The sequence below is a fragment of the Gorilla gorilla genome, chromosome 15 (genome assembly GCF_029281585.2).
Source record: "Gorilla gorilla gorilla isolate KB3781 chromosome 15, NHGRI_mGorGor1-v2.1_pri, whole genome shotgun sequence".
NCBI classification, from domain to species: Eukaryota; Metazoa; Chordata; class Mammalia; order Primates; family Hominidae; genus Gorilla; species Gorilla gorilla.
In genome coordinates, this window is record NC_073239.2 from 92,381,700 (window position 1) to 92,408,604 (window position 26,905).

At 44.8% G+C, this 26,905-nt stretch overlaps 1 protein-coding gene across 1 annotated transcript; it reads left to right on the plus strand.

The window, feature by feature from the left end:
- Positions 1 to 1,431: 1,431 nt before the first annotated feature.
- On the plus strand, positions 1,432 to 26,085 carry BATF (basic leucine zipper ATF-like transcription factor). The gene is made up of 3 exons (XM_063698015.1): positions 1,432 to 1,759; positions 4,116 to 4,220; positions 25,555 to 26,085. The coding sequence occupies exons 1-3, from the start codon at positions 1,697 to 1,699 to the stop codon at positions 25,762 to 25,764; spliced, it is 378 nt and encodes a 125-aa protein (XP_063554085.1). The 5' UTR covers positions 1,432 to 1,696; the 3' UTR covers positions 25,765 to 26,085.
- Positions 26,086 to 26,905: the final 820 nt, after the last annotated feature.

Below are 26,905 nucleotides of genomic sequence, written 5' to 3' on the forward strand. Positions count from 1 at the left end.
GACCGGGCCATTACCTCACTGACCTCATCGCCTGCCACTTTTGCTGCCTCTGATATCCAACTACCTGGCCCCCCTGCTCTTTTTCCAATACTCAAGCACACTTCCACCTCAGGTCCTGGAATGTCCTTCCCTGAGACACTCACCATTCACTCCCTCTCTTTCTTCGAATCTCTGCTCAGGTATCCCCTCTTTGGGCAAGGCCCTTCTGACCACCCAGAATTCCCTAACCTCCAACCCTGCTTTATTTTCCTCCATAGGAAAGGAATTTTGTCTTGCTTAATTTAACCTTAGGGCAATATTGTCTTAGTCTAGAAATTCAGCTCATGGATACAAAAATCCTCTAGGAGCCATAACTTCCTGTCAATCCTAAAATTTAATAAGGCAAATATTTGGCTTCGAGCCATACTGGGAATAAGGTAAGGCCTTTTGAAAAAGCCACGATGCCCAGGTGAGGGTTGAATTGATCACTGAGAACTCTACAAAATCGCTCATGGCAAGGCTGGGAATACCCTACACTTACCCTCTCAGTCATTTACTTCAAAGTCTGCGGGGCATTCTAATCCACGTTGTCATTTGCTTTGTGCCACATTCCTAAGAGGTAGGCAGGGCAGGTTTTATCATCCTCTGTTTACAGATGAAGATAATGAAGGTCACATAGCTCAAGTGAGCTACCCAGGGCCACAGACATACAAAGTGGTAGAACCAGAATTTAAATCTTGGTTGGTCTGACTCCAAGTGTAGTATTTGTTTCACTTTTTTTTTCTTTCTTTCTTTCTTTTTTTTTTTTTTTTTAACTGTTTCTCCATTCTGGGTTCTGACCAGGTGACCTTGAATCATAAAGATTCAGGGCCTGTCTTGAGCTGCTCAATATGGAAGGCATCTTTTCTCTAAAGAGTGTGAGCTCCCTGCCAAGCAGCACAGGCGCTTAATAGGCTTTCAGAGCAGCAATTCTAGAACCTCCCTTGTGGCTTTCTGATCTCCCACAGCCCTTGTGTTTGATGGTCAGGAAAGGAGAATATCCTTGGATCGTTTTATCTCCAGACCACCCCGAGGCTGGCTGGACTTAAGGGGTGAGGAAAGACAAGATGGGTGAGCAGCTGCTTTTGGCTGAAAACCAGAAAGAAATCCCAGTGTTTTTGCTTTATTTTGGTTTAAAAATCAAGTCGTGTGACAATGGAAAGATTTTCCTGGTTGTCCTCTCCTCTCTGCCCATGTTGACAGAAGACGGACTTGCTAATTCTGGCTGGGGTTTTTCCCTGCCTGGGCTGTTTTTCTCTTTTATCTTCATCAATTGAAGAGGGCTGCTGTGTCTTTCAAACTGTCGGAAGGTATCTGTATTTTTTTTCTTTCACATAATTCTGTAGGTCTTTTCCCAGATATGTATTTTTCTCTCTAACTTCTAACTAGCTGAAGTTTCCGCCCATGTGACTTCCAGCGTGAGTTACCAGAAACCACAAGAGAGAGAGAGAGCGTGCAAGCCCCAAAGCGAGCGACATGTCCCTTTGGGGAGCAGTCCCTCTGCACCCCAGAGTGAGGAGGACGCAGGGGTCAGAGGTGGCTACAGGGCAGGCAGAGGAGGCACCTGTAGGGGGTGGTGGGCTGGTGGCCCAGGAGAAGTCAGGAAGGGAGCCCAGCTGGTGACAAGAGAGCCCAGAGGTGCCTGGGGCTGAGTGTGAGAGCCCGGAAGATTTCAGCCATGCCTCACAGCTCCGACAGCAGTGACTCCAGCTTCAGCCGCTCTCCTCCCCCTGGCAAACAGGTAGAGTCCTCCTTTTTCTGTCTCCTACCTTCTGATTCTCCTGGGGGATGGAAAGAGAGCCAGGCTTCCTTGTCCTGCCCAGGGAGCTGAGGATGGAGGAAGTGGCTCATGGCACGGGCACTCTGTTAGACTTAGGACATGGAATTTGCTACTAAGCTGTGCATATCGGCAGAGATCCTCATCCTTCCACCCATTCTGCCAAAGCCCCTTTTTCTCTCCATTTTCCAAGGCTGCCTATCACCTCTGCCTCACTGGGGTTGCCACCCTAAAAAGCTTTCTAGGAAGCAAAGAGGAGGATGAACATCAAAGAATGCAGAGAAAAGAGTCTACTGTTCTCCAAGGCTGTAGAAAAGTGAGAGGAGTTTTCAAGTGGGCTGCTGGCATGCACAGCTCAAATCCTAGATATGCAGTTTCCCAGGAGACAGCCAATAGGGAAGGAGAGAAAAGGGGTTAGGGAAAAGTTAAAAAAAAAAAAAAAAAAAAAAAAAAAAGAAGAAGAAGAGGAAGAAGGAGGAACAGGAGGAGAAACCCAGGCTAGAATAGAAGGATCTCTCTACTGGGGCACTGCCTCTGTTGCTAGCACAGCTAGCAAGGGGAGATGCTAGAGGTCCAGCCAATATCTCTTTGCTTGTGGCTTCTGGATAGGAGCAAGGAAATGAATGAGGTGGTGGCTCTGGAAATTTGTTGGAAGACATTTGCTGGTAGTTCATCTTAGCTCTGGGGAAACCAGAGAGACTGAGATAGGGATTGTGGGAGCATTTGGAGTCTAGATTGTGACTTCCAAGTCCAAAGGTTTTAGCTTGAGGATTACCAAAAAAGGAGTGCCCTGCCCATCTCACAGCTTCTAGGGTTTTGTTCTGCACCACACTCTTGACATCCCTTGCTGCAGGAAGCCCTCCTCTTTCTCATCCGACATGTATCCGTGGGTTAAAATTTTCTCAACCTTCATAGTTTAAAAACTTCATTCTTTCCTTAGCACAGATATCCACAAGGGTTTTCAAAATGCTGCAGCCAAAATAAAAGTATATAAATATTGAACAAGGTGTATATCCTAAGCCTCTAGTAACGGAGCAGCAGGCTGGGATGAGTCTGGGTGGAGACCTCTAGAAGGCACAGAATCCAGTCCGCTGCTCAAGATGGTGTCAGAGTGGCTCTGACTGCCTGGAAGTTTGTACTTTTCTTAGGAAGGAAATTACTCATGGCTTCCATGGTAACCTGGTGCCCCATCCCCCTTAGAGGAAGAGCACTTCCTTCCTATCTATGCCAATGACCTCCTACCACAAAGGCCTGAAAGTATTGGACATGTTGGTGAGCCCAGTACTTAGTGATCCCAGAGCTTTGCCCTTGGATCTGTGCCCCTCTAGCCTGTGGGAGATGTGGAAGGGAACAGGGCATGAGTTGCCAAGACTCCTACACCTACACTGCAGCATCTGGGAGAGAACTGGAGCTAACCTCTCTGCCCAGGCACAGGACATGCCTGTCTCTGGGTGTAATTAGAGAACACCCAAAGATCCCCTTATCCTACCAAGCACCCATCTACTGCCCACCACAGCCAGATCACCTCCACCATTAACGTTCTTTTTGGCATTGATGTGCAAGGCATTGTGCTGGGGCCATGGGGAATGTCACAGTGGCTGAGCACAACGGAGGGAAAGAGGAGGCAGATCTGGGATGCACCCTCAGCTCAGGAATGCAGCAGAAGACCACATGGGGTGCAGAGTAGCTAGCAGGGGAAGGGTCTCGGAAAGCCATTGGGCTCAGCACCAGAAGATGTAGCACTCTCAGATGACCAGGAGTCCTTGGGCACACTCTTAGAGCCTCAGTTTCCTCACATATAAAATGGAAATGATGATATCAACTTCACAGCATTGGGGAATTAAACAAGAGCACCTCTGAAAGAACACTTGCACAGAGGTTGGCATATAGTAGGCACTCAACAAAGTCTGAAAAAAAGAAAACAGCTAAAAGAACAGCAAGAAGAGCCCAAAGGCCAAAAAGTGAGAGGGCGAGGGTGGAGCAGCCCTACAGAGGAGAGGTGATAAAACACACTTCATCGCCTTAACCATTTTTTTTTTTTTTTTTTTTTGGTCAAATACAGCTCTATTGAGTCCTCAAGTTCTCTTATCTTTTTCCTGTAGTTATTGGTCAAAAAAGTCAGAGACCTGGGAATGTGTAAGCAGGCATGGAGAAGAGCTCTCCTTCGGGTACAGACTTTTGGTAAATAGAGGGATGGAGGGTTCATGCAGAGACGAAGGCATGGAAGGATGGCTGGACGGATACCACACACCAACAGAGCCTGCTTTTACTCAGAAGGGAGGTGCAGACCCATGTAATCCTCCCCGTCTCTGCTTCCCAGGACTCATCTGATGATGTGAGAAGAGTTCAGAGGAGGGAGAAAAATCGTATTGCCGCCCAGAAGAGCCGACAGAGGCAGACACAGAAGGCCGACACCCTGCACCTGGTAAGTGTTCAGATCAATCTTCATCCTCGTGAGCTTTAGGCTTTGCCCTCCGCCATCTGGGAACCCTTGGACCATAGCTTTGATTCTGCTTGCGTGGGGATGTGTATGTGGGGTCGGTTAGTGGAGGGTGAGGGCCGTGGGGTGAGGTAGGGAAGGGAAGCTGTTGTGAGAGTGCTTTAAGAAGGCTCTGTAGTCCGAGCATGGTGGCTCACACCTGTAATCCCAGCATTTTGGGAGGCCAAGGCGGGTGGGTCACCTGAGGTCAGGAGTTCGAGATCAGCCTGGCCAGCATGGTGAAACTTCATCTCTACTAAATATACAAAAAACTAGCCAGGCATGGTGGTGCATGCCTGTAGTCCCAGCTACTTGGGAGGCTGAGGCAGGAGAATCACTTGAACAGGCAGAGATTGCAGTGAGCCGAGATCGCGCCATTGCATTCAAACCTGGGTGATAGGAGTGAAACTTCATCTCAAAAAAAAAAAAAAAAAAAAAAAATAGAAGCCTCTGTAGCAGGGAATGGGCCAGGAGGCTGAACAGAGAAATGGGCCTTTCTACCCCAGGAGGGCTCAAGGGGTGGGTGAGTTGAGTGTGGGAAGCCCAGAGGCTGAGCTGAAGGCAGAACCACTTGCTCAGGGATGGGGCAGCCAGAGAGTGCTCCACCCTTCATGAGGCATTGAAAGGAGAAGGCAGAGCTATATTGGGAAAGAATTTAGAAGGTATCAAGTGCTTTGGGGACGGCCCATTGTCTCGCAGTGCAAGGACCATACATAGTCGCATCCCTTGGCAGAGACCCAAATGCCCCTGCATTCGACACAAGGAAGTTCACAGGGCGCTGTACCGGATTCCTCTTTTCAGAGCATTATTAAAGTCTTATTTTGAAATTTCTGTCTTTAATGGTATCCCAAGGGGTCTATGAAAGATGTAATTTCAAGTGCCCTTATCTGGGATGATCACCATCCTAGTTGAGTTGCCTCTAGTCCCAAATTTTTCTAGAGAAAGCTTTGACCTCTGTCTTGAGTGGTCCAGGGGCCTTGAGCAGTGCTGAACTGCAGTTCCGCCAGTGGCCAAGGCCCTAGATGGTGTTTCTAGGCTCTGGCTGTGCCCCTTATAAAGTACTGCTTCCTCCCCATTGCTCATACCTTACCACCTTACCTCTCTTCACTCTGCCCCCAGTATGGTTCTTGTTCAACCAACTCTTCACTAGTTCCTTTCTCTCCATCCCCTCATCCCCTTCCCTAGCAACTCTACCTTCCTGCCCTTCCTCCAGAAACATTCCCTTACCTCTAATAGCCTAGCAATTCCTTTCCATGGAAAAAGTGCAATTGGCACCAAAAATCAATAAGCTTGTATTTATTTGGAAGATTAGCATGATAATCAGCCAGTTAGAATGGCTGTGTTAACCGTATCAAGAATAAGTAAGTAAGATGTAGTTTTAGGGGAAATAATGCATCTTTTAGCTTTACAAGGAAACAGAGCAGACTGCACCAACAGCTCTGATTGGGTGCTTGGGTTTTATTTGAAATGTATTCAGCTTACCCTCCATTGCACACTAACATTAAATTCACAGCTATTTGTTAACTTTTTGGAAAGAATGAATGAACAGAAAGTCTGTACTAACTGTGCTCAACAGTCTGAATGTCAAGTTTTTGGTGGCCCTGCTGCTTGTATGTTCTCCATGATTTCACTGTGTCCCCACATTCTGGTTTACCACCTTAAGCTTGAACATCTATGATCCTTACCTCTTTCTCTATCAGAGTCTGATTCTGATTCAGTATTCTTTAGGGCAAGCAAACAGACCAATCAAAATTTAAAAGGATAAAATCTTCCTTGTGTACAAGTAGACAATGTCCTCAGACTGGCAAACTGCTGTAAGCTTTTTAAGTGTGTACCTGTTTTCTTAAGTGGAATGTAAGTATAGTTCAGCAGCTCAGCAGTCAGAACAGGGATTGAATCCCAGCCCTGCTGCCTACTATCTGTGTGACAGAGACGTTCTTGGCCTCCCTTGGGCTTGGTTTCCTTATCTAGAAAATGGAAAATGACAATAACTACCCTATACAGATCGTACGTTTAAAGAGCCCAACACAATGCCTGTCATTCATAAATACTCAAAAATTTAAGTATAATAAGAGTAATAATAATTATCATAAGAAGCAAGATAATCACAAATTATACACACATTATATATATATAAACATATATACATTTTGTGTATATTTAATCACAGAAGCTCAGGGTTGAAAGGTTTCTTAAAGGCTAGAAAGTTTAGACATAAGTTTGATGCTTCAGACTTCTCTGCAACACCTCCAGCCAATGGTCCCATTGTATGCCTGGTCACTTCTAGGGCTGGAGATCTTCCTCTCTCCTAATTTATGAACAGAAGAGTCTTCCCTATGTTAAGCTGCACCCCTGTCTCCCTGTAAATTCAACTCACTGGTCTTCATCCAAACCCTTGGGGACGTATTAATGAGGGTGACACAGATGTCTCTTTGCTGCGGCAAGGCTTTCAGCACTGAATCAGCTCTCTCCCTCTCCAAGACAAATGTCAGAGCCCAAAGAGTCAGCTCATCTAATTATACAAGTCATGTGACATTAGGGTAATCTCTAGAGCTTGAGGGTCCACAGAGCCCCAAGTCATGTAGTCAACATATTCATAGCCACACCCCAGCCTCTCTCTAGAATGTTCCAATCTTCCCCACATCTGAACACAGATTCCTCCTCCACTGCTTTCTTTTGAGCACCACAGCATCGTCTTTACCTTTTGCCCAATGAGTGGGTCACAGCAGAGTTGATGCAGCAAGCCTGCGGACTGCTGCCAATGCAACTTATGTTTCTTGGCTTCAGGTAGAAGCTTTTGGCAGCAACGTGTTCAATCTGCCCTACATCAAATTAGCTGTGGTTTGACATCTTCCTTTCCTCCGAGATGACAATCACCCATCTTCTCCATCCATTATCCTCTTAATTATGTCTGAGATTCAGGTGAAAAGTCTTCTGGTTTACCACCAGTGTCAGGGCTCAGTGTGTGGTTTGCCCTTGACTCCTTTCCATGCTTGGCTCCACATGCTGGGGTTGTTCTCTGGCCCTCAGACATGGCCATAGGCCTCGCCTACCAGTGCTTTACAGATGAGGGTTTGGGAGCTACTGAGAGTACCATATCAAAAAAGGACCACATTCCTATTAGGGTTCTAGCCTCATATATACTGGGATGTTTTCTTAGTTTCAACTGCTGTCACTATTATCAACCTTAAAATACTGAAACAATTATCTCATTCCTCTAGTGAGAGTGTGGGATGCTTACTATTCGACATTTTCAGCATCTATCCTATAAATGGCTGGCACCAAGACATTGTACATCGATTGCTTTAAAAATTGACAGAGTAGGGAGAGAGCCTCTTTTTATGATTGTGTTATAAATCCCTGGCCTTGACTATCTCTGACATAAAATGGATCGGTGATTCCTTTCGTAATTGTGACATCAACAAACAATCTAATTCTGTTTTAATTCTCCTTTTGTTGAGCATCTCACACAAGCACCCTGCACACTTAGTTCCTTTTCTCCTGCAGACAACTGCAGGGTTCATTGTATATAGTACAGATGTTGATTAAAAAAGAGAAAGGCATAACTTGACCAGTTAGTTTCTAAAAGATATCAATAGCTAATAAGTGGATCTAAGATAATCAGCTGAAAAATTATTTGAAATAATAAGAGAATGCAGTCAGCTTCTAAAATTAAAACAAAATGGAATAACGTTTCTATATGCAAAACATAACCAATTAGGAAATTAATGGAAGGAAAGATCCTGTTTATAATACCAATGACAACAACAAATGGAAGGAAGGAATAATTTAACAAAAATTATGGAGAGTATCCTAAATGATTTTTAAAAGATTCAAATAATTGGAAAGATATACCTTATGTAAAGTTAGCAATTTTCCTTAAGTTAATTGATAAATTTAATGAGATCCCAGTAAAAAACCCAATAGGGTTTTCTGGGATTTGGGCAAGAACTAGATTAGCTATTCTAAGTTTCCAGTGAAAAAAAAATCATATGACAATTGCCAGGAAAATTCTAAACAAGAAGTATAATGAGAAAAGATTAACTGACCAACATATTAAAGTGAAACACAAATACAGAAATCAAAACAATGTGGAAAAGACAGAACATGGAACAGGATAGAATACGGAAACAGACCCAAAAACAAATTCAGATTTTAAGACCCAAATACATATTTCAACTCCTAGGACACAAGTATAAATACAAAATGGGCTGGGCACGGTGGCTCACGACTGTAATCCTAGCACTTTGGGAGGCCAAGGTGGGCAGATCACTTGAAGTCAGGAGTTCGAGACCAGCCTGGCCAACATGGTAAATGTTAAATTTTTTTAAAAAAGGAAGCTAAAGAAACTTGAAAAGACAAATAACCATTAAAAATTTATCTTGGAATGAGGAATTATTTTCTAAATAAAACATAAAACCCTGAAGCCATAAAGGAAAAGATTGATATACATTACTTTTATTCATAAAAAGTAAAAGTTTCTTTATAGATCAAAATACTGTATGCAAAATCAAAGGCAAATGACAAGCTGAGGAAAAATATCTGTAATACATATGACCAAAAAAGGTATGTTTACTTACTATATGAGAGAGCTCTTATGAATAGGAGATGATTAACAACCCAAAAGAAAAATGAACAATGGGCCGGGCACGGTGGCTCACGCCTTAATCCCAGCAATTTGGGAGGCCGAGGCAGGCGGATCATGAAGTCAGGAGATCGAGACCATCCTGGCTAACACGGTGAAACCCCGTCTCTACTAAAAATACAAAAAATTAGCTGGGCGTGGTGGCGGGTGGCTGTAGTCCCAGCTACTTGAGAGGCTGAGGCAGGAGAATGGCGTGAACCCGGGAGGCGGAGCTTGCAGTGAGCCAAGATCGCGCCACTGCACTCCAGCCTGGGAGACAGAGCGAGACTCCGTCAAAAAAAAAAAAAAAAAAAAAAGTAAAGAAAAATGAACAATGACTATGAATAGGCAATTTACAGAAAAGAGAAATAAGTGGCAAACAAATGTGTGAAAAGATGGTAGACCTTATTTAGTTAGGAAAATGCCAATTAAAGCAGCAGTGAGGCTGGCAAAGATGAAACATGTTGTTGATACACGATGTTGCCAAGGTAATGGAGAAGCAGGCACCATCACACACAGCTAGTAGTAGAGCCTGCATAACCCTGGTAGAAGGCAATTTGCCCACGTCCATTCAAATTATAGGTGCACATACCCTGCGACTCAGCAATTTGACATCCAGGAGTGTATTCACAAACAAATCCACACATCATACAATTCTGTATATGTAAAGATAATCATTGCTGCATTGTTTCTTATAGGAAAGAATGAACGTAAGCTAAAAAAAATCCACCAATAAGGGATTCAATAAATTATTGTCCATTCTGTGGAATATTGCAGATATGTTAAAATAATGAGTTACATCTGAATGTGCTAATCTGGAAGGATTATCATTTCTGTACTTTTAAGTTAAAAAGGTATAAATATAGCCCATAGTTTGCTACCATTAGTTTTTTAATTTAATGTTTTATTTATTTATTTATTTTTTATTTTTAGAGACAGGGTCTCACTATGTTGCCCAGGCTGGTCTCGAACTCCTGAGCTCAAGTGATCTGCCCTGCCCACCTTGGCCTCCCAAAGTGCTGGGATTACAGGCATGAGCAACAGCACCCAGCCCCTTCTGTGTTTTTAATAAAAAGAAAAACGTACATATATGCATAAGTATAAATGCAAACATTTTCAAATAGATTATAAAAAATTGTTAATGATATTTATTTCTGAAAAGTAGGACTAAAGATCTAATGCAAGAGGGAGATACTTTGCATTCTTTACCTTTTATACAGTTTGGGATTTTTAATCACATGCTTTTATCTTTATAATATAGATATCAAAATTCTCAACATTGATCATTACCACACATGCATTAGGAGGATTTCTTTTCTAATTTTGACATCAAACATTGAATAATCTTCCATCATGACATGGAAGAGTATTCAATCTTGACGTTATCTTTTGAACATCATACATAAATATCTCAGCCCTTGGGACAACCAACTGTAAGTTGGGATTTGAGTGACTCTAAGGTCCACAGTACTATATGATGAAAGATGGCAAATCCGTTTCCTTTGTGTAGCCATCTTGGTTGGTTGGTCATGGCTATCTGGTGCCGTACAGCTGGAAGGATTTCAAGTCAAAGACCAGGATCAGTGGAAAAGAGAGCTGAGGTCAATTAAGAAGCTTTATTCATGAAAAGGCTAAAATCAGTGGAGTTGCCGGGAGCAGTGGCAAATAGCAGTGTTAGCCCTGAGCCGAGCTGTTGACAAGTCATATCTGGCCTGGTGGATGGAGCTGAAAGCAAGTGAGAGTAACAGCCAAGTTTGAAAGCTTGAGATTTAGGTACTGTCTTAGATGGAAGTGGGCCAGGTGCTTGCCTGGGGCTGCCTCCTGAAGGAGTCTCACACCAGTATAAGAAAAAAGAGAGGTTTACAGATTCCAGGGATGTGCTTTGTCATATATGACAGAAAAGTCGTGAGTATAAATTATGCATTAAATGAAGCTTTGAGCTAACACTGTGAGAAATACGGTATCTACAATTGGAGAAAAATTGAGTAATGGAGGAAAAGATATTTGGGTAGCACTATTGTTCTTGGCCTTCTGAGGAGGCAGAGAAGGATGCTTACGGTCCTATTTCACTCCTGGAATTCTTTTGCTCTCTCTGGGAGACCATGCCATAATGTTTGTTGGCACAGATAAGTCACAGGTCAGGAATGTTCAGGCTAGTTCCACCCTTAAAAAGTTCAATGTAGAATCAGTGAACCATCTATGGAAAGAGATGCGACCCTTCTGTCTCCATTGCTACGAATTTCTTTTAAGAAAAAACCATGTTAATTGAACAAACGACTATGTATTAACCACTGTGCCTCAAGTGCTCTCCCTGCAGCATCTCATTTAATCTGCATAAAAGCTGTATTTTATAATTCCTTGCATTAAGTAACTTGATGGAGATGACACAGCTTGTGACTAGGTCTGTCTGACTTCAGAACCCATTTTCCTAACCATTAAGTTTTACTGCCTTTTTCTTCAAACTCTGATGAAGATGTATTCATCTTCCCTAACCTATATTTTCCTTGAATCTCTTAATGAATTAATTTTTTCGTCTTTTAAACAATATCCTCCAAAATCTACACTATCCCCCAGCCATCATCAAGCGTGATCAAGAAAGTAAAGACATGTTTACTTTCAATACAGTATATCAATTGTACAATTGATATCATATATGTCATATATATCATGATATCAATATATCTAGATAGGTACTATATATAGATAGATACAATTGGTATATCAAATGATACAATATATCAATTGAAATCTTTTTTGAGAAGTCTGTGTAGCAATAAATGTTAACATCTTTCACAGGAATTACCTTTGACACAACAGAGTTTGAAGAAAAAATAATTTACAAAGATGCTTAGTTCATCATTATCTGTGAATAGTAAATAACAATGCTATAAAACTTGACAGGTGGCTTACAACAGAAGATGAAGCATATTATGATACATTCATACAATAAAAAAATTTATGCTGGTACTAAAAATGATTATGTAGATCTGTATTTATCAACATAGAAAGATGTCAGTGATACAGCATTAAGTGAAAAAGGCAAATTACAAAGAGCATGCAGAGTATAACCCTTTCACGTAAAATTTGTGGGTTTTGGGCATGGTTGCATGCATAAAAAGATATCTGGAAGGATATTCTCCAAAATGCTAATAGCAGTTATGAGTGGTTGAGTTTGGGTAGTTCATCTTATTCTTGGTACTTTTCTCTCTTTTTTATTATAATGAATGTGTGCCATTTTAAAAATCAGAATTTTAAAAATTAGGCTATTTTCATTTGGGGAGGGAAAACACATCAAGGCAATCCAGCACCCCTAACTGCTTGTCTTACCGATGACGGGTCGGCGTGGCTAAGTTTGGGAGGCATATTGGAAATTGGGAGTCCAGCTGCATGCTGGTGTTGATGCTGTAAAGAACGACTGTTTGGGAGGCCAAGGTGGGCGGATCATGAGGTCAGGAGATTGAGACCATCCTGGCCAACACAGTGAAACCCTGTCTCTACTAAAAATGCAAAAAATTAGCCAGGCATGGTGGCGGGCGCCTGTAGTCCCAGCTACTCGGGAGGCTGAGGCAGGAGAATGGCATGAACCTGGGAGGCGGAACTTGCAGTGAGCTGAGATCACACCATTGCACTCCAGCCAAGGCAACAGAGTGAGACTCCGTCTCAAAAAAAAAAAAAAGAATGACTGTCTGTCTACATAGGATGATGGTCCTAGGTCACAAACTGACAGCTGCCTGTTCAGCAGATGTCTTGATGGAGCTATTCTCAGCAGCACCCAGACTTCCTTCTCTTGAGCAGAATGGGAGAGTCTCCCCAGAGTGCCCTTGCGCAAGCTTCTCAGAGGTTTTCTTACTCCCCTCTTTTGAACTTAGTCTAGTCCCCTGCTTCCTAGGAGGGGTGGGTTGGGTCCACAGTACAAAGGCCCCTTCAGATTGTGGGATATCTGTACAGGGTTCCACTACGGGTTCACATGATGGCTTGTGGAGGGAATAACAATCATAATAGTCATACTACCTTGTTGATAAAATTTCAGAATTAAATGGGAACTCAGAGATCTTCTAGGGTGACTTGCCACATTTCCAATGAGGAAATTGATGATGCCCAAGAACCCAAACCTCTTGCCTTCCCACCAGTCTGCTTTTGTTTCATGCCACTTTGCTGAATAGAGCTTTACTAGGCAGGTGTTTACATAAGGCCTATTGCAAAGGTGGGCCAAGAAGCAGGCCATTAACCAGAACACTTGAACTGCCTAGACACTCATCAGCTCCAGAACATACGGCTATACAAGAGACCAGAAAGAGAGTGAGTCCAAACTTGACAGAGGCTGAAGTGTAAATGTTTCTTTGTTTAAAGAGATTTTAAAGTTGTAATCCAAAATTAGAAAGAGCAGTGACATATTGGGGAAAATATTTGCATCAAATTAAAGAAATGAAGGTTTAATATTTATGCTACAGAAAGAAACTCTTATAAAGCAAAACATCAGGACTCCAATAGACAAGTGGGCAGAGGCAATGAACAGAAAGCTTACATAATATTTTTCCTACCAAAATGAAAATACCCTAATTTCCTATTCTGATTATGAAAACGATACACACTAAGGCAGGGTTTCTCAACCCCAGTGGAATTGACACTTCGAGTCCGATAATTCTTTGTTGTTGGGGATTGTCCTGTGCCTTGTAAAATGTAAAATTTACCCACAAGATGCCAGTAGAACACCCCCTCACCCTGCTTAGTTTGATAACCAAAAATATTTCCAGAACTTGCTAAATGTCCCTGGAAAGGCAAAATCAGTCCTAGTTGAGAACGCTACACTAAGGAGACAGACACATAGAAAGTTGTTCTTTCTCCTTAATACTTGACAACCTGTAACATTAACATGAAATTAAGAAGCCTTCATAAAGCTAATTGGCAACAAGTAAATTATTTAAAATTATAACACCTAAATGCCAGTGAGGTTGTAGTGAAATGGATAGAAGCATTCGCTAGTGGCAACATTATATATTTGACATGACCCCTTTTCAGTAATACTTCTCAGGACTGGGAAGATTGAATGCCTCCTTTGCCTCATTCATTTCATTCCTAGGAATTTCTCCAAGGAAATCATTGAACAGAGACAAAACCCAGGGTGCATCAAGACGTTCATCTCAGCATTATTTTTAATAGTGACAATTTGATAGCAACCAAGATGTCCAGCATTACAAGACCACTTTAAGTAAATTGTGGATAATCAATTTGACGATGTAGTCATTAAAAATTATGTTGACTATGTAGATGTGACAAAGTTATGACAGAAAGCAAAATACAAATTGTATGTGTACTATGGTTGAAATTTTGTAAAAATAAGTATGCATGTTTGTTCAAAAGGATGAGATGGCCAAGTGGGATGGTTCATGCCTGTAATCCCAATACATAGGGAGGCCAAGGCAGGAGGATGACTTGAGACCAAGCTGGGCAACAGAGTGAGATCCTGTCTCTACAAAATATAAAAATAAAAATAAAAATAATTAGCCAGGCGTGGTAGCTTGCACCCAGCTACTTTGGAGGCTGAGGTGGGAAGATCACTTGAGCCCAGGAGGTTGCGGCTGCAGTAAGCCCTGATTACATCACTGCACTCTGGACTGGGTAATAGAGTGAGACCCTGTGTCAACAAAAAGGATGAGATCTCAATATGTGTAAATGAAAACAGCTGTATTAAGGGACTAGGATCATGGGCATTTTTAACTTTTAAAAAATATCTTTAATGTAGTTATACTGTATTTTTTTATTTTTAAAGAAACAGAAGAAAATGGCCAAATAGAGAGCTGAAGGAACTCTGGAGGACATCAAGTACAAAGAGAGAATATTACTGAGCTCGAATTTGGGGATCAGGTTTTGGTAGGAGACCTTATAATTTATACCCCAAACAGGAATACTTCGAGAGTGGAAGATGGAACTTGTAAATATTACACCAGGAAAACAGGTGTCCCAGTAAATGTCTGGTCACCCTAGACAGGGAAACCAAGAAAGATGACATGAAGCTCTTATGAAAACTCAGAAGAAGTGATAAAGTTCAGAGTCAAGCAGAGGGGACTGGATTCCTATGACCGAAATGTGATTTCCTGCAACTGAGGACCCTGTAACTAAAAAAGGGTACTCAGCTGGCATAAGAATATGTCTTATCATTAAGAGAGTAGGGTGACACAGAAAATTATAAAGCAAAGGCCATATTATCAGTACTAGAGCTGAGATCAGCGGAAGTGATTCATCTACTCAACAAATATTTATCAGCCAGGTACAGTTCATTCTAGGCACTGAGAATATTGCAGGGACAGGACAGACAGAGTCTCTGATTTCACGAACCTTACAGTCAGTTGGAAGTCAGGCTGGAAAACAAATAAACACACTAATCACATGACATGTAAAGTGCTTCAAAGAAGATGAAATCGTGCAATGTGGAAAGTGTCTAAGGGACGGGATTGGGGCAGCGACCAGGGGAGGCCTTCCTGAGGCCCTGGAATTTGAGATCAAAGGTGAATCAAAGAGGAGACTGGAAAGATCTGGGGAGAGGGTGATCTCAGCCTAGAGAGCCTTGAGGCCAAGCTGCGAGGCCAGGCAAAGGTCAGAAAGGTGCCTGGTAAGGTGGAGACCAAGTTCAAGACCATAAGGGAGTGAGGAGGAACTCAGCAATAATGGCAATTGTGGGGCTGAGCACAGTGGCTCACACCTGTAATCCCAGCACTTTGGGAGGCCGAGTTGGTTGGATCATTTGAGGCCAGGAGTTCGACACCAGCCTGAGCAACACAGCAAAACCCCATCTCTACAAAAAAAAATTTTTTTTTAAATATCCAGTCATGCACCTATGGTCCCACCTACTTGGGAGGCTGAGGCGGGAGATTTGCTTAAGTCCAAGAGGTCGAGGTTGCAGTGAGTTGTGATAGCACCACTGCACTCCAGCCTGGGCAACAGGGCAAGATCCTGTCTTTAAAATAAAATAAAATAAAATAAAGGCAATTATGCTGCTAGGAGCAGGAACTGGATGGGGCATGTGTTGGGGACCCAACTAATTCAAACCCTGCCTGGGGGGATTTCTCTGAACCTAAACTCTGATCATAAGTTGAGAAGCAATAGCACCTCACTAGGCTGTTCAACAGTTTGAGAGGGCAAATGTAAGAACAAAGCAATATTGTCTTTTTTTTTTTTACACTGTTCCTTTGTTTAATGCAGACAGCCTGCCCTTTTCCTAGAAATCAATCAGATATATTATCCTACATGAACACACACGTTCTTCTTTCTGGTTGCTTATAAACTCTTTAAGGATACCAGTAGTTTCAGGGGCTTGGCCTTTCACAACTAGGCAAGTCTCCTTTGTTGGGTATGAATGGAGAGAGGGTCAAATTTGAACTAGGGAAATGGCACGACGAAGTTCTTAAAGTGGTTGTAATTCTGCCACTCCCACCCTGTTGGTTCAGTTTGGGGAATAAACAGAGGTTTGACCTAGGCGTTTTGAAAAAATTAATCTCTTGGATTCATTTGGAAGTATCCCAGATTTACAAAGTAGAAGCTATTAAAGTGTTTGAGTGGTGTGTTAATCACTCTCTAGGAATTCTCATGGACATCACAGATTTACTCAGCTGACCCTTCTTCATAGGCACATCTCAGATTTTGGAAAATTATTCCAGATTATAAGTTGGCAGTCAAGCAACGTGATTTGATCGAACACTTACTCTATGGCAGGCACTGTCCTTGTCACTGAGAACAAAACAGTGAAGACAATAATAGCTCCTGCCCTCACAGAGCTCAACAATGTAAATGGTAAGGAAACGGTTAAAGTTATAATTAATGAAACATGAATAGATCCCTGAGCTCTTGCCTTTCCATTATATGAATGAACTGTGCTGGACTATTTAGAATTGTTTCCACCAATTTAAGAATATAATAGTAGTGTGCTTAAATGGACATTTTGTTTTAGAAATTTTTTTAACTAGAAATAGTCTCCCAACTCTTTAAATTTTTTAATATTATACTATAAATGATAAAATAAAATACATATTTAAAAAAATGAAAATATGTAAAAATATAAACTCTTTAAGGATATCAGTAGTTTCAGGGGCTTGGCCTTTCACAACTGGGCAAGTCTCACAAATTTAATTTGTTTGTTAACAAACAAATTTAATAAAATCAAACACTATATAGTTATGTTATATTTTTATTATTTTGAGATAAGGTTTCACTCTTTTCCCAGGCTGGAGTGCAGTGGTGCGATCATGGCTGACTGCAGCCTCCACCTCCCAGGCACAAATGATCCTCCCACCTTGGCCTCCCAAATAGCTGGGACTACAGGTGTGTGCCACTATGCCTGGCTAACTTGTAAATTTTTTGTAAAGATTGGGTATCACTATGTCGCCCAGGCTGGTCTCAAACTTCCGGGCTCAAATGACCCTCCTGCCAAAGAAGCCTCCCAAAGTGCTAGGATTACAGCAACTGCACCTGGCCTTATGTTATTATTAAAAGGAATCCACTATGAACATGATTTTTTGCCCATTTGGCTCGCTTAGGAAGCATTTTTAAAGTCTTGATGCCTGCAACTACTCCAGAACAATTAAATTGGAACCTCTGGGGGTCTGGCATCCAGGAATCCAGATTGTTTAAGGCTCTCCGGGTGCTGGCAGTGTGCACAGCCAGGGTTGAGAATCAGAAGCAGTACATTTGCAGCCTATCAGGTCTGTCCCTGAATATGTGGAGTGAGTAGAATGTGTGGAGTGAGCAGAATGTGTGGAGTGAGTGTGGGGCAATTGTGTGGGTAAGTACACTGATACTCTGTCACATACAGTGGCCTGACGGCTTAAAACAAAACAAATGGCCAGGTGCGGTGGCTCACGCCTGTAATCCCAACACTTTGGGAGCCCGAGGCGGGTGGATCACGAGGTCAGGAGATCGAGACCATCCTGGCTAACACGGTGAAACCCTGTCTCTACTAAAAATACAAAAAATTAGCCGGGCATGATGGCGGGTGCCCGTAGTCCCAGCTACTAGGGAGGCTGAGGCAGGAGAATGGCATGAACCCGGGAGGCGGAGCTTGCAATGAGCCGAGATCGTGCCACTGCACTCCAGCCTGGGCGACAGAGAGAGACACGGTCTCAAAAAACAAACAAACAAACAAACTAACTATTCAAACCCTTGCTTTGATGGCAGTTATTATTTGTTTTGTTGTTTGGTTTTGAACATTGATAATCTTGCTAGTGGTAACCTTTGTAACTCGAAGCATCAGTATCAGCCAAGATTGCATGCATTCAGAGACAAGTGAGAGACCAGCCATCAAATGAGGAATCAACAAATCATGGCCTACTTTTCTCATGTAACAAGAAGTTCAAAAGTGGAGAGACCAGGCTACAGCAAGGAAGAACCAAGCTCCTTCTGTCTAAGCAGCCATCCTCAGTATGAGGCTTTCATTGTCTAGGCTGTGGGATGGGTGCCGAGCCTCTCGGCATCAGTCTATGTTGAGGGAAGGAAGCCTTTGTCCTTATGAGCAGGGTGTGCCTTTTTGGTAGGAAGGGAAGCTCTGCCTCCACCTCCCTCCCGCCCATCAGGTACTTCTGCTTACGTATCTTTGGTCAGAATTCTGTCACATGGCTACCCCTAGCTACAAGGTAAGGTAAGCTGGAATTTTTTTTTTTTTTAGCAATTCTGTTCCCAGTCTTTCTAGAGGAAGGCAAGGCAGAAGGGGTTTGGGATGGATGCTGAATGAACCAACCTATAGTTTTTTTCACATTTGAGGGCAATGAAATCATAGTCTTGAAAACCAAGGACCAGGCGATAGCCTTTTCACCCTGTGACTAGACAGGTCCCTGAGGGCATGGCTGATGTGGCCAATCTTCTGTAAATACAAAGGTGCTTATGGCCCTAGAGCTTCAGCTCTAAGACATGAAAGTGAAGGTTCCTCCAGAATCACACACGTGCATTATTCAGCGCAAAGATCTGTGGTTTGGTGATTCTTCTTCTCCTTTCATAAGGTGAGAGGCAGCAGTTGGGGTGAATTACCCCAGGAATGGTGGGAGATGTGGGCCTAGATCCTCCCGCTGCTTGGGAAGAGTCGTACTTTCAAGTTGGAAGCCTGCTCCAGGAATGGCGGGCTCCACCCTCTGCATGTGACGTGCAGGGGCTGGTAACTGATGGAGCCTGAACATATATCTGGGTGTGAGGGATAAGCTTCGAACGCCACTTAAGTGTGGGTGGGAGCCAAAAGGTCACCCTGCCAATACATGATTACATGTCCTGTTGAGGAGAAAATACACAGGGACTATTTTCACCCTTCTGGAAATTGTGATTAGAAAATGCAAGGAGAAGGCCAAGACACTAAACTGGAGCTGGTAGGGAGGAAGGCTCAGCCCTGCTCAGGGTGCCTGGAGAGTCCCCACCAAGGCCCAGCTAGGAAATGCCAGCCTTGTCCTTGGTCTTCGTCCCTAATGGCTCCCGGGGGGTGAGGGAACTGCCTGGGGATTCCCCATCGTTGAAGCGCTCTGTGAGTGACCCCCTCCTAAGCCCCTCCAGCAGGGGATTTCCCAGAATGTTCCCACGCCCCCAGGAAGCCTCTTCCTTAGCCACCCCCAAGCTGCTTGCGGTTCATGGTAGAGGTAGGTGGCATCAAATGACCCCACAGGTGAGGGATTTGCCTGAGGTGGGAAAAGAGGGAAGATAAAATTGGAAAGCCACCCAGGCTGAGGAATTATCTCACAGGAGAGAACTGTCAAACAGTATAATGTTTAAACAGACTTTAAAGGCAAGAAAGGATGGAGGGCACAGACTCTGAAGCCAGAGTGCCTCAATTCAAGTACCGGTGCTGCAACTTCCAAGCTGCGTGATCTTGAGCCAGTGACTTAACTTCTCTGTTCCTCAGTTTTTCCTCTTCTGTAAAACAGAGATAATATTTTCTACCACACAAGTTTGTTGAAAATATCAAATGTAATGGTAACCATAAAATACTTAAAAGAGTGATTGGCACACAGAAGTATTCAATAAATGTTAGTTATTGGCCAGGCATGGATGATTCACGCCTGAAATCCCAGAACTTTGGGAGGCTGAGGCAGGCGGATCACTTGAGGTCAGAAGTTCAAAACCAGCCTGGCCAGCATGGTGAAACCCCGTCTCTACTAGAAATACAAAAAGTTAGCCAAGTGTGTTGGCGGGCACCTGTAACCCCAGCTACCCAGAAGGCTGAGGTGGGGAGAACTGCTTGAACCAGGGAGGCAGAGGTTGCGGTGAGCTGAGATTGCACCACTGCACTCCCAGTCTGGGCAACAGAGACAGACTCTGTCTCAAAAATTAAATAAACAAATAAATGATAGTTAAGTTAAGCTATGCTATTTTTTTTTAAAAAATTTCGGTTTCTATCCACCTTTCTCGTATAAATTGAGCCAGGTTACACCTTAGACCTATTAGATCACAATCAGGCATCAGGATTGCTAAAGTTCCCCAGGGGACCCCAGTGTGTGGATGAGGTTGAGAATCATTGTTTTGGTCCAGCCTGTCCATTTTAAAGTGAGGCAACTGGAGCTGAATAGGGAAATCGAGTCACTGAGGATCACCCAGCCAGGACCAGGGCCCAAGTTCCTATTCCCATTTACCACTGATGGAGCTCACCGTGGTCATGAGTTCAGGACCTGGCTCTATGTCTGGAGGAAGGTCTGGCCTCAAGTCAGCCCTTGTCCAGAATATCTGGCCAGGTGACCCCCTCTCCATGCAGCCCAGGAGGCAGATGGTCAGCTCTATGATTGGAAGAATGTGAGTGACTCAGGGATCTTGTGTTGTGTTGTGTTGTGTGTGGGTCACCAAAACCGAGACCCAGCTTTCTCCTGAGAGACAACAGGGTAGCCAAGGACTTGTTTTTTTGTTTTGTTTTTTGAGACAGAGTCTTGCTCGGTTGCCCAGGCTGAACTACAATGGTGCAATCTTGGCTCACTGCAACTTCTGCCTCCCAGGTTCAAGTGATTCTCCTGCCTCAGCCTCCGGAGTTGCTGGGACTACAGGCATGCACCACCACGCCCGGCTAATTTTTGTATTTTTTGTAGAGACAGGGCTTCACCATGCTGGCCAGGCTGGTCTTGAATTCCTGACCTCAAGTGATCTGCCCACCTCAGCCTCCCAAAGCGCTGGGATTACAGGCGTGAGCCACAGCACCTGGCCAACTTTCTAGTGTTCTCGGGAGACCTTTGCCCACTCAAGTCTCCAGTCTCTTGGGGGAAGCAGTCAGTGTGAGAGAAGGAACACAGGGCCCCGAGCCAAGCCCTGCTCTGCGCCTCCCTGGCGGGCAATGAGTCTTTGCATCAAACACTCAAAGTTTCTGAACTTCTGAGAAAACAAGTGTCTTGAGGTGAATCCTATAGCACTGCTGTCACCAGCCTGTGGTCATTTTGGAGGGTATGTGGCATAGGTTTGTCCCAGGGTCTCAGTTGTCCTCATCTGTAGAGTGGGGATAATAACAGCTGACCTTCCCTATCCCACACGGAGCGTTATTGTGAGGAGTCTGATGGACCTGGATGAATTCTGAATAGGAGAAAGATGGGTACATGGATGCCCAAATGCAGGCTCACCCCCACCCCTCTCAGTAGCGGAAGACATGCATATGGGAGAAGCTGCATTTCCTCCCAGCCTCACTGTGCTCTAGGTGTCCAGCCCTCATTGTTAGGGGATGTCACTGTTGTACCTCTGGATAAACAGCTGCTCTCATGCCACCTTTGCCAGTTGTCCCTTCAGCTGGGCGAGCCCTTTCCAGGGCATGACTGCCCCAAGGAGGGCCAGAGGGGACTGGGCAATAGCAGGGACATGGAGGGACGAGGCCCCAGATCAGCCACTTCCTCCTGCAAGGGAAGTCAAACCCTTTCTCTCACAAGTGTCAGGCTGGCTGCACGGTCCCTGGGCTGGCAGGGCGGGTTTCTTGGGGGCCCTAGCAGGAAGCACTCTTGCTTCCCAAGGTAAAGACAAGTTTCTTATCACTGGCAGTGGTTTTCTGGTTAGAGGCAGCAGGCAGCGGTTACAAACTCTGCCTAGAGCTCTGGGATCTGCAAGCCAGGGAGGGGGAGGCAGACGACAGAGCTAGAGTGAGTTCAGCAGAGCTTGCTTAGGGAGGAAGGACCCGCTGTCACTTCCCGAAAGCTGGGCCAGCCTCTAGGCGGGGAGAAGGTCAGAGCGGCCCTCCCTTCTGCCTCGGGGTTTGCCCAGGCTCTTCAGAGCACAGAATTTACAGTAAATGTTGTCACCAGTGGAAACTCTCAGAGGGGGCGAAGAAAAGGGCTAGAGGAAGGAGCCAGGACTCCCGGCCCCCAGTTCCCGTCTTACCAACACCCCCTAGTCTCATCGTGTTGCTTTATCTTACCTTTCGGTAAAGAGGGGATGCCCTCCTTCTGGGATGTGCCAGGAAATACCCAAATGGTAAAATGAATGAGCCAGCCACACCTTGCAGAAGGCAGGGCTGTGACTCCATCATCGTGGCTCTTGATAACTCCTCTGCCCCGTTTTAGAGGGGCTTCCTTTGTTCTGACCTTGGCACACTTTCTAGCTCAGAGCCCCATTCAAGAAATGCCAGGTTGAGGCTGAGCATGCTTGCATCTGTCCTTCACAGATGATGGAACCTGGCTTGATGAGCAAGGCCATGGTTGGTATATGCTTCTCTGCCATTTAAAAAGACCCCCCCGCAGGATGTGGGGTTTAAGATGATTGACAGTATAACCGATTAACCTCATTAGCCTACAGCTCATGCCCCTGATGGATTCGTTAGGGCAAATTTTATTTTATTATTTTATTTTATTTTTTGAGAGAGGACCTCACTCCATCAGTGAGGCTGGAGTGCAGTGGCATGATCATGGCTCCCTGCAGCCTCCAACCCCTGGTGCTCCATAGCTAATTTTCTTTTATTTTTATTATTGTAGATACGGGGTCTCAATAATGTTGCACAGGCTGGTCTTAAACTCCTAGGCTCTCAGGAGGTAGAGGTTGCAGTGAGCTGAGATCGCACCATTGCACTCCAGCCTGGGAGACAGAGCAAGACTGTCTCAAAAAAAAAAAAAAAACCCAAAAAACCAAAAAACTGCTGGGCTCAAGCGATCCTCTCACCTTGGCCTCCCAAAGTGCTGGGATTATAGGTGTGAGCCACTGCACCCAGCCTATTTAGGGCAAATTTTAAATGTCAAGTTATCTTACATCTGCTCACCACCCACCCTATTTTTGAGTTACCTTCTTCATTCCAGCAGATGATGTCATAAGCCTTTCAGTCAACAAACATCTGAGTTCATACTATGTGCCAGGCATTGAGCCAGGCATTAACAAATAGGCATTTAATAAGTGCTTGAATAATTAAAACAAATTTAAAATAATATTTAACTAGTGCTTTCCAACTTGCCTGATCATTAGAATGACCTGTGGCACTAGTTAAAAATCCATATTTCACTCCCTAGTAGTCTAGTGGCTAGGATTTAAAAAATAAAATTATTATTATTTTTTTAATTCAGCTCTGCAGCCAGGCATGGTGGCTCACGCCTGTAATCCCAGCACTTTGGGAGGCCGAGGTGGGCAGATCCCCTGAGGTCAGGAGTTCAAGACCAGCCTGGCCAACATGGTGAAACCCCATCTCTACTAAAAATACAAAAACTAGCCAGGCGTGGTGGTGCCTGCCTGTAATCCCAGCAACTTGGGTGGTTGAGGCAGGAGAATTGCTTGAACCTGGGAGGCAGAGGTTGCAGTGAGCCAAGATCACACTACTGTACTCCAGCCTGGAGGACAGAGTGAGACTGTCTCAGGAAAAAAAAAAAAAAAAAAAAAATTCATATCTGCAGACTTCACTCCGCAAATCCCAAAACCACTGATTCACATTCCTAGATTTTAGGATGGGCCTGAAATTCTATTCTTAACAAGCCTTCAAATTAATTCTCATGATATGGCAAGTTTTGGAAATACTGACCTAATCCAAATAGATTTAGAAAGGTAAGACCTGGTCTCCAAATATCAGGTTGCCTTTTGAACTGAAATGTTTTTTTTTTTTTATTTGCATCTCCAATGATATTTGCCTTTCCTCTGTGGTTACCAATGCTTAGCAGAGAAAGTCTGTTTGGTTGAGTCGAATAATGTAAACCTTAAAATTATACCGGAATTGCGATCTCCTGGGCTTTCTGAGGATGGGATTGCTTTTCCGTAAATGCTAATTACCAGATTGCAATTGTTGATTAATTAATGATGTGATCAGAAATCAGCACTTCTTAGCAGGCATTTTTCTGATTAGCATGTATTTGATGGTTCCCCCAAGCAACAGGGAAAAGAGTTTCCAGAAAAAAGAGAAGCTCACAGGCTTGGGACACCCCCAAAGTAGCGTCAGAATGCTTTCTGGTAGGCCGGACAGGGTGGAACAAAACGTTGTAGCAGACTTTGACCATTTAGTATTTATTTATTTTATTTTTATTTTTATTTTTATTTTTGAGATGGAGTCTTGCTTTGTCACCCAGGCTGGAGTGCAGTGGCATGATCTCGGCTCACTGCAGCCTCTGCCTCCTGGGTTTCAGCAATTCTCTTCCCCGAGCCTCCTGGGTAGCTGGGATTACAGGCGTGCACCACCACGCCCAGTTAATTTTTTTTTTTTTTTTTGTATTTTTAGAGACAGGGTTTCATCATGTTGGCCAGGCTGGTCTCGAACTCCTGACTTCAGGTGATCCACCCACCTCCGCCTCCCAAAATGCTAGGATTACAGGCATGAGCCACCGCACCTGGCCCCATTTACTATTTATAAAGACCCTGAGCATTCTAGAATCTGGGTGCAGTAGACAAGTATCCAGTGACTTTATTTGTAAGACGAAATGCAGACACCGGGAGCTTTTGGAAAACACGTGGCATAACACAGTGGAAAAGAGTGAAACTGGTGTAAGACGTTCTCACAAACGACCTTCCATTTCCTTAGGCTCTGGCCTGCCAGCTGCTTTCCCTTGCTGTATTCCCGCCACCTCCCACCCACACACCCTCACAGAGACCCCTACATGCATACACGCAGAGGAACACACTCACACACACCCCTCTATCAGGTTGAACCATGTGAAATTGCTTTTTTGCCGGGGGGGAGAGATGTAGTCTTGCTGTGTTGCCCAGGCTGGAGTGCAGTGGCTCAATTTCGGCTCACTGCAACCTCTGCCTCCCTGGTTCAAGCAATGCTCCTGTTTCAGCCTCCTGAGTAGCTGGGACTACAGGCGCACTGCCACACCCAGCTAATTTCTGTTTTTGTATTTTAGTAGAGACAGGGTTTTGCCACGTTGCCCAGGCTGGTCTCAAACTCCCCACCTCAGGCAATCCGCCCGCCTCGGCCTCCTAAAGGGCTAGGATTACAGGGGTAAGCCACCGCGCCCGGCCTGAAATTGCTATTCTTATAGGTCACAACAGACAAATATCAGCAGCTTCACGTGGTTCAGCCTCATATCTATGTGTACACATGCACACCCACCCATGGGCTTACGTAAACGCGCCCATACACACCTACAAACATATATACACTTGTGCACACATTCACACGTGCAGGAAAATTCTCTGGTGCCCTTCTCCAAGGCTGTGCTAGTGAACAACTAATCTGGCCCCTCCTGTGTCCCTCCGCACCCCACCCACCTTGCCTCCTTCCCAGACACTAACCTCCGGTGCTGATCCCCACCCCTACAGGAGAGCGAAGACCTGGAGAAACAGAACGCGGCTCTACGCAAGGAGATCAAGCAGCTCACGGAGGAACTGAAGTACTTCACGTCGGTGCTGAACAGCCACGAGCCCCTGTGCTCGGTGCTGGCCGCCAGCACGCCCTCGCCCCCCGAGGTGGTGTACAGCGCCCACGCATTCCACCAACCTCATGTCAGCTCCCCGCGCTTCCAGCCCTGAGCTTCCGATGCGGGGAGAACAGAGCCTCGGGAGGGGCACACAGACTGTGGCAGAGCTGCGCCCATCCCGCAGAGGCCCCTGTCCACCTGGAGACCCGGAGACAGAGGCCTGGACAAGGAGTGAACACGGGAACTGTCACGACTGGAAGGGCGTGAGGCCTCCCATCAGTGCCGCAGCGTTTCGAGGGGCGTGTGCTGGACCCCACCACTGTGGGTTGCAGGCCCAATGCAGAAGAGTATTAAGAAAGATGCTCAAGTCCCATGGCACAGAGCAAGGCGGGCAGGGAACGGTTATTTTTCTAAATAAATGCTTTAAAAGAAACCAGTCTGACAAGGCAGTTTCTCTCTTTCACCCTGTCCCTTGACACTCTAAATTCTGCGATGTTGGGACCTCCTTTGTTTTTTGGACTCTAGTACCCTCAAAGAGCTCTAGGGACTCTGCTACCAGCTCCTCTTTTCCATGGTTTATTGATGTACTTGGGAAGCTTTCAATTCCTTCCTCTAGGTGTCTCCTTCTCCTTCTCCTACTCCTTCTCCTCCTTCTCCTCCTTCTCCTTCTCCTTCTCCTTCTCCTTCTCCTTCTCCTTCTCCTTCTCCTTCTCCTTCTCCTCCTTCTCCTTCTCCTTCTCCTCCTCCTCCTCCTCCTTCTCCTCCTCCTCCTCCTCCTCCTTTCTCCTCCTCCTCCTCTTCTCCCCCTTCTCCTCCTCCTCCTCCTTCTTCTTGACAGAATTTCTCAGATCTTGGCTCAGGCTGGAGTGCAGTGGTACGATCTCCGCTCACTGCAACCTCCGATTCCCAGGTTCAAGAGACCCTCTTGCTTCAGCCTCCCTAGCAGCTGAGACTACAGGCACGCACCACTATGCCCAGCTAATTTTTTTATTTTTAGTAGAGACAAGGTTTCACCATGTTGGTCAGGCTGGTCTCGAACTCCTGGCCTGAAGTGATCCACCCGCCTGGGCCTCCAAAGTGCTGGGATTACAGGCATGAGTCACCATGCCCAGCCTAGGTGTCTTCTGGATTGCCCTCCCATGCTCCCCTCACTGTGACCTCCCACCTTCCATTCTTCACTGCTTTCTAGACCATGAGCAGGTTGTCCCCTAGTCCGGGAGAAGGCCCAGTGCAGGATGGCCTCACCTGGTGAG